Below are 18240 nucleotides of genomic sequence, written 5' to 3'. Positions count from 1 at the left end.
TTCTGCTGTTGGCTCTCATTAAGTGTCAGAAACCTTGCCCCAGGTTTCTGATGTCAAGCATCAGAAAGATACGTGCTAATTTCATGTATACAGACTGATATATGGTACCTGCTGTAAAGAGTTTCCAATTCAGATTAAACAAGGCCTGCAATCAAAGACAGGAGGCTGTGGAATTTCCGAGAGAGGTCTGATAGCAGAGAAGGCGTGATGACACATAGATGAGTGAGCTGGACACACAAAACCTCAATAATTGACTTCATGAAGCCCGGGGAACAGAGAGAGAAGCAGTAATATGATGGCAGTGTGGGATAGGACAGGAGGTAACACGATTAAGGATCTGCAATGCAAATCCTGCCCTGGGTACTGCCTAATGTTTATTAGGTACAGCTAAAGATTCCATCTCAGGAATTACAGATACGCATGACTGATCCCAGTAACAATAAAAGAATTCATAGTTTGAGAAAAACTCCTCCCCCTTTCCCCATTGTGCACAGGCCTACAGTTTGAGCTGGCCAAACTAGGTCAAAGGGAGTGAGTTCATTTGAATATGTAAATTCAACTTAACAAGGAGTAAAAACAATTGCTTCAAGCTTGTGAGCTCAAGCTAAGAAAAACAGGTCTTCATAGCTCCTTTGGGAACTGGAAGCTTTGGCTTTCACCCCTCCCTGCTATTTCCTCCTCTTGCCCATCTTTGTCCTCTTTCCTCTCGCTTCCTGCCTAGTAAGCGTCAGGCAACCCCCCATTTCTCAAAATCGAGCCTGTGGTCAGAAAAGCAAACTCAGTAAGGTCATTAAAAAGCTCACACATAAAGGTTTGTCAGCTCAGAGTGGCTGCTGAGAGCATGTGCTATGCGTGCAACTCTCCATAGCTAATTTTCAAACAAGCAAGAAAATGCATCTTTTGTCTGCCTCCTGCAAACAAAGTCTTTTTTCCTCTTTTTCTTTTTTTTTTTTGCTAAAGGGAACAAGTTCCGTTTCCAATAAGTGAAGACTGATTAAATCTGCTGTCCCTCTACCACCCCCACCCCCCCAGTCACAAGCAGCTCATACCATGAAACAGTGTCAAGATAAGCATTTCTTATACAAAGAACTTCAAATAACCAGGGAGAAGAAACGAAGGAAAATTGTTGATGTTAAGTTTTGATTTAACTCTTTCTGTTCTAAAATGCACTATTACCCTTCTCTTCCTACACTTTTAATAAAAGTATCCCAGCAAAAACTCTTTAAATCAGTGTTATATCTTTGAACCACAAATAATCAGCTTGATATTTCTGTAATTAACCAAGTATTTAATTAATACCTTTTACTCAGCCTGAGTCAGCTCTTACAAATCCAACACCCCTGTGTCCCTCTCTATTACTTCTAACTAAAATTTGTGGGGTGCTGGGTGGCTCAAGGGGAGGAAATGAGCCAAATTTCAGTTCTCAGCGGACAGTTTCATCTCCATTTGGCTATTTGAGGCAAATCTAGATCTGCACTGGCTTAAAATGAATGTCAACCAAGAAATCTCTGTTTAGCTCTGTAACCGAACAGGTTCTCTGAGGGAATCGCTTTTCTTTTTTTAAACCTTTTATTTTCGTCAGTAGGAATGAAGATCATAAAACAAATATTTCAATTACCTTTGCAGTATCATTCAAGTCCACTGACAAAACTGTTCATGGAGATTGAACACCAGCACTTTATGGAGACAAAACAGCAGTGGTTCCTCCTGAGCAGCTTCGCTTTTGTTGTTGTGGAAATCGTACCTCTTCTGAGAGTTAAAAAAGCCAACTTCAGTCTTCAGGGCAACAACGCAGAACACTGCATTAGCATCACATGAAAAAATAATCACCCCAAAATGGAATCATGGCTTAATTCCCCAAAGTACTGCTGTGTTAGATGGGTTATCTGCTTGCAGCCTCACCCTCTGATGACACAGTACTAATAATGGGGTCCCCGAGCTGTGACAACGCCATGGGTTGTGGCTGCCTTATGGGCACGTCTAATTATGATGTTCTGTGACAAGGCTATAAATACACGTGCTCCCACAGGTGAAGACCTGATTGCAGTGAGCAGCGAGGGGTTCTGGCAGGTATTTGCTCTGTTCTCACAAAGCCTAGCATTGCCTGCTTGAACTGGAGGGCTGTTTGTAACTGCGAGAGCCTCACAGGCCTATACCCCAGGGAGTTCAAGAGTACGAAAGCAAGCAAGATTTCATAATCACATATAGATCAAACGTTAGCGGGGAAAGTGCCAAAGGGAAAAAAGAGTAAATTTGTTCAAATGAAAAAGCCTACTGACAAAACCCAAAGACTGCCTGAGCAAAGGAAAAAGGGGATTACATATTAACAGACCCACTCTGGTGGGCTCAACATAGGTCTGAGATGAAGATAACCACTCTTTTACAGGGCACTTGAGCAGGTAGTTATTTGAGGAGAAAGAACTGTTTGAAGGATTTCTTGAAGAATAGGGAAGGTGGCTAAGCCTCTAGTTTGTTTTCAGGATTCTTTTCTTAAAGATCATTACATTATCATAATGCTTTAGGCTCATAAAACCAGTCAGTGCCCCTGCACACTATCTGCTGCCAGGTGAGGAGGCTTTTTCTCACTCTTTCCTTCCCTAGCAATTCCAGTCCCTGTCATCTGCCTGTCCTGCCCACCTTTGCACCCTTGGTCTTCACCTGCTCCGAGGAGCAACTTCATGGGAACAGAAAGAAAAAAAATAAAAAAAAATGGAAGTCCTTTTTGGTAACGACTAGTGAGGGAACCTGATGGGCAGCCAATAACCCCTGAGGGTCAGTCATGAATTCATGATAACAGCTGCTGTAGATGAGCTGTTGAGTGAATACCTATTCTTGCATCCTAAAAAGAAAAATCAACAAAAAGCCTTCCACTATCCCATCTCCTTTACTGTTTGTTTTGTCAGAGTCAAAGGAGATGACAATCACTCACAATACAGAACTGAATAAGAAAATTATCAGCTGCCTCAGCCAACGCACTGTGGCGCACAGTTGTCAAACTCTTGCAAATTTTGTCATAAGGCTTAGAGCTAACATTGCTATGATTTCTAAAGAAGCCCAGAAAAATTCCCTTTCATTAAAAAGGGAAACCTCCCTTTTGACTTGCTACGCCACCTCTGTAATGGGATGAAACAGACAACAAAGGATGCTCTCTCCCACTGCTCCCAGCACAGGCTGCCTCCGAGGAGCACGGGCAGGGATCTGATGAAGTTATCTCACCATGGAGAAGGCATGAAGGAAGTTGAGACCAGAAGCTGTGCTACAGAAAAACACAGCATATACACTAGGGCCAGTGATTAGCTTCAGGTCAGTAACTGGTTTGCCAGCGAAGAGCTGTTAGAGGAGCGGGGGGACAGCACTGACAGGCTTGGGGCACAGAGGAGTGGAAATACAACCCACAGACCCACAAAGGTCCTGAGTAACAAAGGACAGACAACAGGGCCACCATGAGGAAGAACCTAAGGGAGGGGAGAGTGAAGCTGTACCACGTACAGAGGAACAAAGGCGACGGATAGGCTTCAGCTTGGTGTTGGTCACACGGTGAGGGCCAGGGCCAGCCTGCAGCAGCGCCAGGGCAGCACTCGCTCCAGGGTCCCGGCCCCGGCACTATGCCCCCACTGCCCCAGGGCCCAGCTCTCCTGTCCCCATGCGGGCTGGACTGCCCCCAGGCAGCCCTGAGGCCAGGAGGCGGCCCTGAGGGAACCGCTACCCCCCGCCATTTCCCCTCACGAAGCGCCGCCGCGCTCGTACCGCCTCCGCCACCCGCCTTATTCCCGTAGCTCAGTTACGCAGGCGGTATCGCCGTACCTCCGGGAGGTACGTAGGTTGCGCTGGGGGAGAGGCGTCCGCGCCGTTCGCGTAGGACCCGCCTCGATTCCCGAAGCGGCTTTACGACAGCTGGCGGCCGGCGGGGGCGGGGCGCTACGGAGGCGGCGTAAGGAGGCCCGCGCCGCCGGCGTCCCTCCTCAGGCGTGGCGGGGGAGGAGCGGCCGCCCCGCGATGTGGCAGAGGTCGGTGTGTGTGGGCCTGGTGGCCCTGGCGCTGGGCTACCTCTGCCTGCTGGGCCCCGAGCTGCCCCACTCGCCGCTGCGGCACCTCTCCGCCTCGCTGCTGGGTGGGCTGCGCCGTGCCCGCTCCCTGGAGGAACGGGTGGTGGCGGCCTGGCAGGCGGCCATCGTCCGCCCGGCCCGCCGCTGGGCGCGCGTCGCCGTCGGGTAGGTGCCGGCGGCGGGGGACGGGCTGTCCATATATATATATATGAGAATGTGTGTGTGTATGTGTATGCCTGGGCCTCACCTGCCGGGTGAGGCCGACCCTGAACTGCTGTGATGCCTCATGCTGGGGCTCCCGCCTGTTCGTTAAACCTGTCTGTTAATTTTCCAGGCATGTAGTTTTCCAGACAAGGGTAATTCCACCAGAGAGATGACAGCGAGTGTGGGCTCACTGCGTTGCTTAGGCAGAAGTGGACCTTGGCTGAGGGGATTAATGGTCCGGAAAAGTCACATATTGGTGATTTGAGTGTGTGGCGTGTTTCAGACTTGGTTGGCAAGCCCATCTCGGGAGACCTTATCCCCTGCTTGCTTGCTTGCTTGTAAAACAAACTTTTACATGGAGTCTGAGGGACGTGGAGCTGCTGGCCCATCTCCAGGCAGGTGGCAACTTGGGAGCATGGTCTGGCAATGAATAGGTACAAGAGATGAGTTTATGAAGTGGGGAAGTGTGCGAAGCCTTCATGACAGGGGAGAACGGGCTGAGTCAAGGCAGAGATGTAAAGGAGAGAGATGAGGGAGGGAAGGGAGAGGAGAAAGCAAGAGGCGTTGAAGACACCTGTGCATGCACAGGGAAATCCAACACCCTTTCTCTTTTTAAAACGGAAAGGGGGCTAGGGGAAAGTTCAGGAATATCACATTGACCTGAAATGCTGGGTCTAAGTCTGCCCATTAATCTTGCTGTTATATATAGCGCTTGACTCACTTTCTTTTAAATGTAAGGACATGACAGGATAACTTGACTTTGACCAGAAGATTCTGCATTCAAGTGCTGGAAGAGGTTACTCCACCTCAGTGGCTGTGCAGCTGATAGACTTGTTAGTTGGAGTCTGTCTTACTCTTGCATTACGGTTGATGCACACTTTATCCCATTAATATATATAGAATAGGTTTTCTAGTGCCTCATTTAGCCTTGTCTTTTGCCACACCTTCACTGGAAGAGCCAGGTATCTTTGGTTTGTTCCTTGCTTTCTTCTTAGGTTTAAAGTGACTGAATATATATATATATGTATAAAAATAATATATACACACACCAAACTCAAAGTTCAACAGCAAACAGAGTTCATTAGTAGCATATCCATGCTGTTAAGGGAGTTTATTAAAAGCATGAAGTGTGCTAGCAGAGGGATGGCAGGGAGGTAGAAGAAAGACAGTTGGAAGATGATCAGAGGTGTCTCACTTGAAAGAACTGTGACTTGGTTTATGTCCCCTTGCATCTTTAATGATTCATTAAAATATAAAATTGCTGACCTTTTGCCGCAGTGAGTTTGGGGCTAAAATGCTGCTTGAGCTTATTGTTTCTTTGGTTTTCTTTCCTCTGCTGCGCAAGGGGATTTTTCTCTCCTTAGTGCATGAGGTGATGCACAATACAGAGGATTTGTGAGCTGGTTACCTCGTGTACTGAAAAGCCTCGGGGGACTTTAATGTCCTTTATTTTGTTTGATGCAGCCTTCATGTGTTGTGTCCCAAATTGTGTGTGAGAGGTCACTGACAAGGAGGAACAACACTAACTGGCTGCGCGTTTCATGCTGACATGTAAGCAGCGTGATACCTATGTGGATAGACATAGAGTAAGATGGAGATCCTGCAGAAGTTTTATAGTTTGGATCCCTGTCAGGGAAGCATGAGGCAGAGGAATGGAAATTGCACTTGACAGCAGTTCCAGAAGATGCTGTAGTAATTGCTGGGATCATCTCAGTAAATATTTGGTATATATCAGTGTCTCTCTGAAACCAAGGAGTAGAAGCAAGGGCAAGTGTTCATAAACTTTTTTCCTGCGGGCCTGGTTCCAGACCAGAAATTTTCCCTCTTCTCTAGTCTGAATTAGACTGTGTTTAAGTTGATGTAATTGATAAGAAATGAGGACTGGAAGTTTTAGCTGCAGGTTAGACTTCACATAAAGCCTAGATCTGCTGAAATGGTTCTTATCACTTCCTAACTATTGCAGGATTTTTTTCCTGTTTCTACTATTTGAGAGAAGGTAGCATGCTATCTCTGGAAATCTGGGATGGTCCTTTTGAAATTGCAGTTTCCAAATATTTCAACTGACAAATTGCTCTCTTGATTTCTTATAAACAGAATCAGCCTATGTGCGGGGTGTTTGTGTGTGCAGTTTTGATTATTGTTTGCAGTAGTTGAAACTCGAGAGGCTAATCTAATACACTTAATTACTTTCAGTTTTGTTTTTAACGGTTCTGAATTGCATGTGCTTTTTAAACCAGAAATATGTATTTTTAAAGAAAAATCTTATTTTAAGGATTAAGAATTTAAAATGTTATTCTTGCGGTGCCTATTCCTTTTTGAGCAAGCCTAAGGCAGCACTGATGTGCAAAATGCACTGCAACATGTGTATCGATCTTTGGACCACACAGCTTACTCTTTCTTGTTTCAATTCAGCAGAATGTTAGAAATCCCTCTCTCCTCTGCAGTGCTGGAGCACAATAAAAGCCTGTCAAAAGGAGAATGCTTTAGGAGAGAATTTCAGGAAATTCATATGCCTTTGTGTTTTTTTTTTTTCATTTGGTTGGTTGTTTTGCCCCTTAGCATGAGGGCTGCGAACAGCAAACATCACTGGCTGGGAAGTGATCTCAACGTATTGTCTCACAAGCACCCTAAGGTACATGTGTTTTTCCCAGTAAGCATTTTCCTTCTCTCTTCCAGCGTCAATGCCTGCGTAGATGTGGTTCTGTCCGGTGTGAAGTTGTTAGAGGCACTTGGTCTTGAACCTGGGGACGGGAAAAATCATGCAGTCTTGAACTCCAGGCAGGACCTGAAAGAAGCATTCGCTCACTTCATGGAAAAAGGGGCAGCTGCCGAGCGCTTCTTCAGCAACGCCGAGTCTTTCCATCACATTGCACGGACAGCCTCCGAGTTCCCTGGTGCACAGGTAGGTCTTCCACCTGAAGATAAGCTTTGAGAAGCATGTTTCTTATTTTTTGCATCATGGGTAACTTTAGTTCTCTGTCTAATGAGACTGCAAATCATTTAGGAAGAAGAAGAAACCTATGCCACACCTTGAGTGTGTTAATGACTTTCCACAAAGCTCTGTAGCTGCTGCAAATAGGGTTTTGAATCGTCCATGCCTTGATTGTTTTCCCAAGACTGAAATGTCAGTGCAAGATGCCTCTGTAAGAATACTGTTATCTGGGAGCCAGATGGGGCTGATGCTGTAAAAGGCTCCAACATCTTGTAATGAGGCAGGAAGTGAGGAAACAGATCCAAGCATTAGGAGTTGTAAACACTCTGATCAGCTTCAGCTATTTAATGCAGGATTTAAATTCTCTCTAGAAGGAGTGGTGATGAAAAGAAATAATTTTTCTGAAGACTCCCTTTCCAAAAGCAAAGTTTTGTTGCTTTAATTTATACTGGGTCTTCTGAATCTAACTTGATACCTTGCTTAGCAGTTAGCTAATTCTTGCAAACTGCTTAATGCTGCCTTATATGCGGATCGGCAGTTGCTTTTGAAAATGAGGAAGAACTTTAAATGTTTTCTATTCAAGACTCTGTGTTGACTTGTTTCTCACCATATTTCCTATGTTGGCTTTCTGGAATCATCTGATTATTAGCTCTGTCCTTCTATAGCCTGTTTTCTGTCACCTCTGAGTGCCTGGGATCCTCAGGACAATCTATATTCTTTGGTTTCAAAGCTCACGTCGGAGTTGTCTTACTTTGAAAGTTTGACCTTTCTTACCTGAAGAAACTTTCACAGTTCCGCTCACTTCATGTGGGCACAGGTAGCAGGTTTAACCTTGATTTCGAAGTGGAGGAAGTATTGTTGCAGTTTTTAAACGACTGCTTGTCAGCCTTGCTAAAAACCCACGAGTTACCAACTGCCACAGAAAAGTTGCACAGAGATAGGGGCTTTTTATGCTATGAATTAATTGATTTGTACGGGGTTGTGAGTTACCTGATGGCAAATGCTTAGATGAAGAAAAAGTCAGAGAACATTTAACTTGTTGATCTCATAGAGAATTGTAAAATTGTTTTGCCTTCAGCCCCAATAAGCTTTATTTCCTCTGTAATGCTAGACCCTTTTCTCAAAAGCTAAAATCCCTACCCTATACTGAGGGCAAAGCATGTATAAAGCTATCAAAACAAGGGAATGCCCATACCTGCCTCCATTTGTTTTACAGCTTTATGTAGGAGGAAACGCTGCTCTCATTGGTCAGAAGCTTGCAACAAATCCAGACCTGAAGGTAGGCGTTCCAAAAGTTTCATGCTGTTTGCTTGTCTTCAATGAAGCTCAGGCTACTTCCCTATCGATTTTTGGGATCCTGCAGTTATTTCTTAGGTTATGGTGGAACATACGGTTGGCCTTACAAATTGAAAAGCATAGCTGATTATTACTTTTTTAATTTAATTTTTAAAAGATCTATTATCTAGGTAATGGCTTCCAGTTTATTGCTCCCTTAGAGTTACTGGCTTCTATCTTAATCTTGTCTCTAATAAATATGGATGCCTGTGTCATCCTGATCCTCTTAATTTTTGCTGTCATGTTATTTTAGGAAAAGTTGGTTCCTCTTTTCAGGTGGCTGTGTGATGGCCACATTGTTTGAAACAGATTGGTGTAAGATCATTCATCCTTTAGTAAGGTTGTAAGAGTTGGGTCTTAATCCTGTGGCAGCTTAAGTCAAGGTTTCTGTACAGCGCCTACCCAAACCCTGAAAGGTTTCCTGTACGAGGTTATCTTACACATCAGCTACTGCTGGGAAGAGATGAACAGATTTGGGACACATGCGTATATAGAATGGCTTTATACAAAATAAGATAGCTGCTTAAATGCACTGAAATATCAGCAAGGGACATGCCGGGGAAACCCTAATTGCTTTTTCTTGTTTTCTAGATCCTCCTTTGTGGCCCGGTAGGTCCTAAACTCCACGAACTACTTGATGACAATGTGGTTGTGCCACCCGAATCCATGCAGGAAAGAGATGAATTCCATCTTATCTTGGAGTATCAAGCAGGTAACTGGCCAAAGGCTGGATATTAGATGGGAACCCTGAATGTCACTAAGATAGTCCTGGTTTTAAAGTTGGGTTTTTTTGAATCGGTTAATTCCAAAAGGACTGTGTAAATTATCAGTACTGACAGCTGTCACTGGACTAATCTGGTAATTCTATGCGCTTCAGGGAGCTGTGGTAGGTGAACAGACATCTAAAAGTCTTTTGAAACTTCTTTCCTTTGTAATACGGTCACTGTAAATACTGACTCATGCTGCTGTCATGCCATCCCTTTGGTTCTGTAGGTTTGTATGCTGTACCCTATAGAAACCAAGTGGACCTGCTGGGTATAATTCTAAAGCCGTATGAACACGAAAATAGACCAGTGACATTCTCTGAAAACAGAAAGGTACCATTTAACCACATGCAGATGAAATTCAGGGTAACTCTAATGCAATGGCTAAAACAAGTCTGGATGTATTTTCTTGGCTGTTCTCAGCCTGAATCATTCCACTGGTCCTGTCTCAAAATGTTCAGAAGGAGTTACATTGGTGTGACAGAAGAGGGAGTATCTGGCAAGGAGGGAAGCAAGAACCACCTAATTAAACTTTTTTAGCAGTTTATATGTGGAGCTAATGTGGAGCACCCAAAGTGTGCACTCTGGTGGACTTCTGGCTGAAACAAGATTACTATAACTGACAAGCATATAAATAAGAGAGAGGGAGTGAATGAAGAGAATGAATGAGAAAAAGAGCAAGACTACTTTTATGGCTGGCAGTAGCTGTTAATTGGACACAGACATTGCGAAACCATGCCTTCAGATTCCAGGAGGATATCCCAAACAATCTCCAGATATGTGGTTGGATTTGCTTCTGAGTTAACTTACTTTTATTCGTTTCACCCTAGGCGAAGAGTGGGGACAAGTGAGAGCACCCAATGCCAACCGCTTCATCTTCTCCCATGACCTATCAAATGGCGCCTTAAATATGCTGGAAGTGTTTGTGTCCAGCTTGGATGAATTTCATCCAGATCTTGTGGTACTTTCAGGGCTTCACATGATGGAAGGCCAGAGCAAGGAAATGCGGCAGAGACGACTTATGGAGGTAAGATACTTGAACACCACCTTAACTTCTATTCCAACAGATGCTTCATGGCAAACTTTTGGTTTCCCAGGCTTGAACTTGTAATTAGGCTGTGTCTTCAGATCTCCCACAAATCTTTTCAGTATTGCATGCTAAGAGAAGAATGAGAACTGTAGGAATGGCAAAAGTCTAACCCTGTAACACTAATGTTTCTTGGATTCAGTGGGTTGTCTAGGGGAAAAAAGGTATGGTCTGGTTGTCTGGCTGGAGTACGGTGCCACAGTTGCTGGAGCTTATCTTGTGGCTAAATTATACTTCTGTCCCAGATGCTAAGATGATTTGGGTTATAATCAAGACTTCCATTCCTTAAGGAGCATCTCTGTTAGATGGTCCAAGAGGCAGCCTTCTCTTCTGAGTCCAAAAGAGCTGCACCACGTTTTCTTTTTATTTACAGATCATTGCCTGCCTTGCAGCTGAGTGCCTTTCCTGATGCAATACACTAGCGTGGGTTTTTTTTTCTTTTTTCTTTTTCTCTGTTCTACAGCTACTTCAGATTTGCGAGTTTTCTGAATTAATCCATTAAAAAAGTGCCGAGTTGGGTACAGATTAGGGTTAGATAGTTTTCCTGCTCTGGGATTCTGAAAACTAGTTGGTTTTGTTTCTTCCCCTTAGCAGTACATTCTGGCACTTCTGAGATACCTCATTTGCAATAGTGTTTAAATCCATAAATGAGAATATTAAACAATGTGTATCTCTCAGTTAAAATCCCTCTGTTCCTCCTGTTTCTTAATGAATATACGTTTTAGGGTGTTTTTCTTTCTTTTCCTGTAGGCTGTGGCCTCGATCTCTGATATCCCTACGGACATTCCCATACACCTGGAGCTGGCCAGTATGACTGATCAAGATTTTATGAGCAACATTGTGCATCAGGTAACGAAAATGAAAGGACGTGCCCTTTTTATCAGTTTCCCTCTCTTCAGTATCACAACTCACGGCCTGGTAGATGAATATAGAAATGGAAACTTAAAATAAGGGCTATTGATTTGGAGATAAAATTGAGAACATGGGTTTAATGTCTGCTATTGCATTCTGAATGCTTCTCTCTTCTCTGCTGAGTTTACCAGAGTCTCCTGCGTGCAGCAAAGGAGAACTGTAATGACTCGTGGCTTAGCAGAGGACAGATTTGTTTTCTTTAGCTCAGAGAGAGTATTCAATTTAGATAGGTCTCTCTGGGAAGTTTCATTTAGGAGGTATCTTGCAATGCTCTCGGTTGATCATCAGACCGTTTTCAGCAAGGAGTAAGGATTTTTTGCAGATCTGAGTTTATTCAGCAACTGTATTCAGTAAAAACACCGTGCAGCACAGCTGGGCTCTGTTCTCTGATACAAGGATTTTTTGCAGTCACAGGGGTTAGGCAACCAAGGAGAATACTCACAACTCCACAGATACAAGTATTTTGGCTGGTTTAGATTTAGCAGGCTTGCAGATTTCTAGAAAAAACAGGATTTGAATTTGAGCTGAATTTATAATTTTAAAAAAACCTCTTTTATTTCTTTGCAGAATTCTTTTCTGCAGATTCTGATGGTTCCTTGTTTAGCTTGACACAGCTCTGATCTCAGTGTTACAAATGTTTCATGTGGATTTGAGGTTTTGTTACTCCTTAACGTCAAAGTGTGTGTCTAGAAAATTATTTGCACAAAATGAGCATGCACTCTTGGTGTGAAATGTCGTCTTGGCTAAGTAATTCTTGCAAACTTGTTGAATTGGGGAAGCTTGTGCAGTGACTTCTGCCTGTGTCTCTCCAGCAAACTGGGTGCTCCCTTCTCCTGAGCACACTGGTGATAGAGCCAGTAACACGGTATTGTAAAAACAATACCCTGAATGAGGGAGGCCAAAGTCTGATTCTCTCTCTGAAGGACCAACTGTTGCCCCTGTGTTTCTGTTAGCAGGTCTTTCCCCTGGTGAACTCCATTGGGCTGAATGAACAGGAGCTGCTGTTCCTCACGCAGTCTGCCTCAGGTCCCCACGCCTCCCTCACTTCCTGGAGCGGAGTTCCCGACGTGGGCGTAGTCAGTGACATCCTCTTCTGGATCCTGAAGGAGCACGGGAAGACCGCGGAGCGGGCCTCTGACCTCACGCGCATCCACTTCCACACCCTGGCCTATCATATTCTTGTCACAGTGGATGGCTACTGGGGCAACCAGGTGGCTGCGGTGGCTGCCGGAGCTAGAGCAGCAGGGACTCAGGCCTGCGCGACTGAAACCATCGATAGCAGCAAAGTCTTTCTTAAAGCTCCTTTGGAGTTTGTGACCTCCCAGATCGAGGCACTTTCCAAAATATCTTTAAATCCAGATGAGCCAGTGGTGCATTGGCACAGAGAAGACATCTCATTCCATTTCACTCCTGTTTTGGTGTGTAAAGATCCTGTCCGGACCGTGGGACTTGGGGATGCTATTTCAGCCGAAGGACTGCTATACTCTGAAGTACATCCTCAGTAGAAGACCTCCTCTGACTCCAATACTGTACGGTGTCTGAGGAACCGTGGTGTTCTCGTTAGGATTTCAGCCAGGGATGGTATAGGAACAGAATCGGGGTGTGGGATGTTTTCTGGATATAACTGAAAAAGAGCCAAAGAATAATTCCAGGTATAAACTGTCAGACACATTCCAGTCACTTGGCAGTGACTTGAACGCTTCATGTTTAGGTGCAGACGTTTTAGTATTTAATGTGAAAATTGGTTTTTGCTTTGTCTTAAGCTTGCGGGGAGGGAAATGAACGTCAAAATCCCTGTTTGGCATAGGTTTGCTGTTTGTAACTCTGAATGGGTCTTGTCTGTTAGTGCTGGGAAGTACGGCAGCCAGGAGGATTTCCTCCACATGGATCCCAGGGAGAGCACACCAACACTCGGCCCTCTCTTGCCTCTGATAAATTAAAAATAAAAGGCTCTTGCATTATCTCCTCACAGCACATTGCTACGTGGGCAAGAGCAAACCTCCCGCTTGCTTGGTGTGACGATGAAATCTTTTACTGATGAAATTACCTCCCAGCCTCCGTGCCCCCAGCATTGGAGGGAGCCAGAGTCCCAAAATGTGATGCACGTTGTACCTGCTCCTTAAATGCACAGAGAAAACCTGACTCGAGGCTGTGTAGATTATTTTGTGTATCTGTTGTCTCTGTGGCTAAGTATTCAACTGAGCCCTAGTAGCCCATGCTTAATTTTTGGGCAACTAGAAGTGAAGATAATCAGGGTTTCTATTTGGGGAGACAGCTTTATCTTCTTGCCAGGTAAACCACAAAACGTTACCTGTGTTTGCTGTATGCTAAACGCCAAGAGCTCCAGCCGGGGGGGCTCACAGCTGCTGTTCTTTGCTAACAGTGGGAGCTTCTAGTAGAAGCAGTTATTTTACAGAAAAGCTGTTGAGTGCAGGAGACTTAATTTTTTTGTTTGAGAATGGTTGTGCAATTTTCTTGTTTCCCTGCTTTTCATTCAGAAGGGTTAATATATTAAGGAAGGTTCTTCCGGAGGCTCAAAAGCTGCAACAGCGTTTTCCAGGTAAGATTGAAGTGAGGAGGGCTTTTCTAGGGTTTGATTTTTGGGGTTGGGTTGTGGGGGTTTTTTTTGGCTAGGTCACTGATAGTTTATTTGTTCTGGACAGCCTTTGAAATTAAAAAAGTGGAACTATGTGTTCTTGTTAAATACTTTGCTTTTATTTTTTCCTCTTCATAGTAGCAGACTATAGATTGCACAGCACCGGCATTTTTTTTGCCTTTTTCCAGCATGGCTCTTGTCTCTGTCCACTTCCAGGAACGTCAAATGTATTTGCATAGCCATCATTTTTTCAGTATAACTGTATTAAATGCAATCAGCATGTCCATGCAAGCCTGGGCTGTAGCAGAACTTGTAGGAGGGCGCTTTAGGTCAGTCTTTGCATCTGAATGGAGAGGAGGAGAGTCTGTATCCCTTAGGCCGGAGTGATCTGTTTCAGTAACTTTGTCGTATTGCTGTCAGGGATATTCTCCTGTTGGAAAATGCCATCGTGAATGCTCTGTAAGGATAAAAACTGACAGCTGTTGTACTGACTTAGCACACAATGCTGTCTGTCAATGTATATTTAACTTCTGATTTCCCTCTGAGCAAAGTCTTCTGTGTTGTACCAGAGGAGAAATAGAGTCAATGCTAGATTTTCCTGCAGTTTATCCCATCCTGATCTTCTGTTGAGTCTCAGCGTTATCTTGGTGCGGGATCTCCTTCAGACTGGAAATATTTCTATCCAGACTTTTTTTATTATTATTATTGATAAATTGTGGCGTGGGACTTGGGAGTTCTGGTTTAGTCTTCCTTCAGAAAAAATAAATAAATAAATTCTCCTTTCATCCGTTTAAAAGGTCTGAGGCTGTTAGCGGGGTTATTTTGCAACCTTTGATCGTAGCCTTCTGGCACACTACCCCTAGGACCACCAAAGGCTACGCATCCTGCCAGCTGGAGAGCTAATCCTTTGCTTACGCTGGGTCCTACTTTCCTGACACCAGGCCAAGCTGTGGGGATTCTGGAGTTGGAAACAAAACAAAACTAAATACACACAAGCTGTCACCAGCACCGGTCCTGCTGCTGTATTTCACTTCTCCCTTCCAAAAGCATTTGCAGGGAGGTGAGGCTGATTGGACTGGCATTGCCTTATGGCCATTTAAAAATCACAGAACTGTGCTAACAGACCTTGTCCAAGGGTAAGTTATGCTTGGATTTAACGGGAGTGTTACAGGCCTAAACTACCTCTTTTTTTAAAAAAAAAAACAAAACAAAACAAAAAAACACCTACTTTGAATAAATAACTGCTGTAAACAAGTATGAAAAGGAGGTTTCTTGCTTACAATTCATCTGGGCCTAAAAGCTGAACTCTAATTATTAACTCCTCCTTCCTGCTGCTCCTGTTCTTTCTCACCAGGTAATATTTCTTCTTTGGCCTGTTGTCACTGCGCTGCGAATGCCTGGCGCTGCGAGTCACTTCTCAAATGACAGCAGCTCGTGATGGCGAGACTGCTGCTCTGTCTGTATATCTGCTTTAAGCAGGCATATAGAGCTCGCCTGGTCACCAAATTCACTTACCAAGGATAATTCTTAACAAGTGTGACCTGCTAATCAGGCGTGCCGTTGGTATCCCTGATTAAGTTTTGAAACCATCTATATGATAATAAAACCCAACTGAATGGCGGGACCCAGCAGCCTGCCTTCGCTTCATGTTTCACATGCTGTGAACATGATGCGCTTAACTTCCCTCTGCCTCCCAAACTTAATTACAGTGAGGGCTGCAGAGTCTCTTGAAATCCTTTTCCTGCACGTGTGGGCTGTCTCACACCTCTGCACAGCGGCAACAAAGCAAGGCGGCTTTGTCTGTAACAGACCTTGCTGAACAACAGAAATGGAAATCGCTAGTGGGGGGCTTTTGGTCTGTGCAGGGGAAAAGACACTAGTGAAATGTGTAGTGATTGTGCGCTTTGTTGTTTGGTTGGGTTGGGTTTTTTGTAAAATAGAAAAGTCCTTGTCGGGTTTAAACAAATTTATCTAATGGATTCTAAAAATCCAGATCTCTTTTCGCCATGAAGAAACAAAAAAGTTGCAAAAGTACCAAAGCTTCGAACCCAAGTTTGAAATAATCCCTGTTTTCCCCTGATCCTCTCTGTCTCCACGAATTCTGTTTGTTCTCGTGTGTTACTCATACCTCGAAATCCAGAGCGATGGATGACTCAGACCTCAGCTAGCCTCATGCTCCCCATCAGAAGGGTTTCCACTGGAAATGTTTATTCACACATAGTTTGCTGGAGATGCAACAGATGAGCTCATCGTTGTGACAGTAAGCTAGCAGCTCTCTAGCAGATAAAACCCGTGCACACTGACGTTTTCACTTCTGTGCACCAGTGCAGCCACCTTGGTTTGGGTGTTTTTTTTTTTCCTTACCCTTAATCAAAAATGAGCAATGCTTTATTCCTTTCCTCTGCGTGTGTCGCTTGCTTAAGGCCAAGCGGTGGGTTATGAAGATGGGTGACTCCCGGGAGGCTGGCACTTGGAAAGGACCCGTTCCTGCTCTGCTGTGCCCGTGGTGATGTGTGAGAGCTGCCTGGCCATGGCAGAGGCTATCCCAAATTCAACTCTTTCCAGTTTAAAGGCTCTTTATTATTTTTTCTCTCCAGGGGTGTTTCGCAGCATTGCTAAGGAATTACTTGATTTTCTTTACTTCTGTGTTTCTTGGTTATCTCCTGTTGTGGTACGTGAGATCCGCTTAAGTTTGCTCTTTTCTCATGAGTTCCTTTTTACAGAAATGGTGCTGAAATTTTCCTTCTTAGCCTTTACGCATTGCCTCTAGCAAAGACCTCAGCGGCTGCTTTGACCCTTGGTAGCTGTTGCTTTAGAGCCCGAATCCACATTTCGGCTACCAGCGCTTGGATGGCAGCAGAGCGCTAGATCCATTTCCAAAACCTAACAGAAAACGGCCAGCGCTGTGTATTTATTTATTTGCCATCAGTTATTTTCTGCCTATTTTAAGATGAGTTAGCCTAAGGTAGGGCTTGCTTTTTGTAGCCACCTCTTGTAGTACGCCTCCCAGCGGCGATAACAGAAACAAAAAGTAGATTTTTAAACGGTGAAATGCTACTTGTAGTTGGCTTTTTGTCTTATTCTGTAATCACATACTGAATTATCAGGAATTCCGTGCCACAGGGCGACCCTTCCCAGTCATGTCCTGAGAAAAAAGCTAACCTGAATACTGGGTCAGTTTTTGTGAGAATGGTACAAGGTAACTTAACTCCTTCCAGTTACCCAAAAAGTTGTTTACGCCTGTGTGCCGGGGGGCTCTCTGTTGGAGCCCGCAGCTCGGGGGGAAGCTGATGCCGTTGTCGGCCAGCGAGCAGCCAAAGGGGCTCCGCGTCGATGTTTGGCACAGGCTGATGATGCACGTGCTTGGAGCGATCTGTTGTGGAGCAGCGCTGTCAAGCACTTCTGTCACACGGGGTGCGGCACTGCTATTTCTGGGGTAAGGAAACTGGGCAAGTTTTTGAGTACCTCTGGAAGAATGGTATAAAAATGGAGGAAAATACTGAATTTATATTTTTATAGCTTTAGTTGGATTGTTCTTATGTACTGCATTAAATCAGTATTTGAACGTGAATGTTTGTTTCAAGACGTATTAACTGTCCTCTGCTCTAGTGCATTTAATGTTTTGATAAAAGCACACAGTTAAGTTTTGAACCTGTGATCACACCAAAGTGGTAATTTAATGTTTAAAAAGAATTACATCTATAGACTCATTGGTTAAAACCAGCTAGAACAGACACCGCAACAAAGTGTCAGTGATAAGGGGCAGAGGAAACCTATTTGCAACAAACTGTTCTGCGTAGTGTATCCCTTGGCCAGCTCTCGGCCCTCACTCCTGCCTGCTTTCTGCTCCACCAATACCGAACCTGATTAAACTCTTCAGTAAAACTTTATCTTGGAGCCAGAACAAGTGTTCTGTCTGTTCAGAGCTGTCAGATGAAGTTCTCTTCCGTAACAGATGGAGCGGTTTCATGTGTAATATCTCAGGTGGATCCTAAGCACCGACCAGGCAGAGTTCTCAGGGAGTTATCGATCCACACGGTAGTGGGAGGATGTTCTCTCAGCGAAGGAGACAGACGCAGGTTGGAAATAGCACGTGCAGCCGTTGCGCCTTCTGTGCCAGAGGCTCAAAAAGGCGCTGTTCCCAACAGCTCGCTGGCGCTTTGCAAACTGAGCCCAGTGTGGGCCTTTGCTGAAGAGCCCATAGCAGTTGAAGAACACAAATGCCGGCAGCTGAGGGGGAGCGATCTCATCAAAATGCACATGGGGAAACAAAACAATACCCTGATGCCCTCCCCTGCGAACTTCTCAGGAAAGCTGCTCCTCAGTGCAGCCGGGGTAAAACGGGCTTCAAATCTCACCTGCGG

The 18240-nt window shown here is 44.6% G+C and overlaps 1 protein-coding gene across 4 annotated transcripts; it reads left to right on the top strand.

The window, feature by feature from the left end:
- Positions 1-3912: 3912 nt before the first annotated feature.
- On the top strand, positions 3913-15068 carry ADPGK (ADP dependent glucokinase). Of its 4 annotated transcripts, none has more exons than XM_074600083.1 (7): positions 3913-4211; positions 6927-7152; positions 8399-8461; positions 9109-9229; positions 10112-10308; positions 11119-11217; positions 12237-15068. In XM_074600083.1, the coding sequence occupies exons 1-7, from the start codon at positions 3997-3999 to the stop codon at positions 12783-12785; spliced, it is 1470 nt and encodes a 489-aa protein (XP_074456184.1). In that variant the 5' UTR covers positions 3913-3996; the 3' UTR covers positions 12786-15068. The 4 variants fall into 4 exon arrangements, with proteins under 4 accessions (XP_074456184.1, XP_074456183.1, XP_074456187.1 ...); XM_074600082.1 differs by having other exon boundaries at positions 12234-14668; XM_074600086.1 differs by having other exon boundaries at positions 3942-4211; positions 10253-10308; positions 12237-14662.
- The last annotated feature ends 3172 nt before the right edge of the window (positions 15069-18240 follow it).

This window comes from Larus michahellis, chromosome 9, assembly GCF_964199755.1.
Source record: "Larus michahellis chromosome 9, bLarMic1.1, whole genome shotgun sequence".
NCBI classification, from domain to species: domain Eukaryota; kingdom Metazoa; phylum Chordata; class Aves; order Charadriiformes; family Laridae; genus Larus; species Larus michahellis.
Note: the sequence above shows the minus strand (reverse complement) of the source record. Positions and strands in the feature narration are given on the sequence as shown.

What these genes read in the sequence shown, in the direction of transcription:
- ADPGK (XM_074600082.1), top strand. Translation starts at nt 3,997, where the DNA reads ATGTGGCAGAGGTCGGTGTGTGTGGGCCTGGTGGCCCTGGCGCTGGGC. An exon ending in TGGGCGCGCGTCGCCGTCGG is followed by an intron (nt 4,212 to 6,926) that starts GTAGGTGCCGGC and finishes TCTCTCTTCCAG; the next exon opens with CGTCAATGCCTGCGTAGATG. An exon ending in GGCAGAGACGACTTATGGAG is followed by an intron (nt 10,309 to 11,118) that starts GTAAGATACTTG and finishes CTTTTCCTGTAG; the next exon opens with GCTGTGGCCTCGATCTCTGA.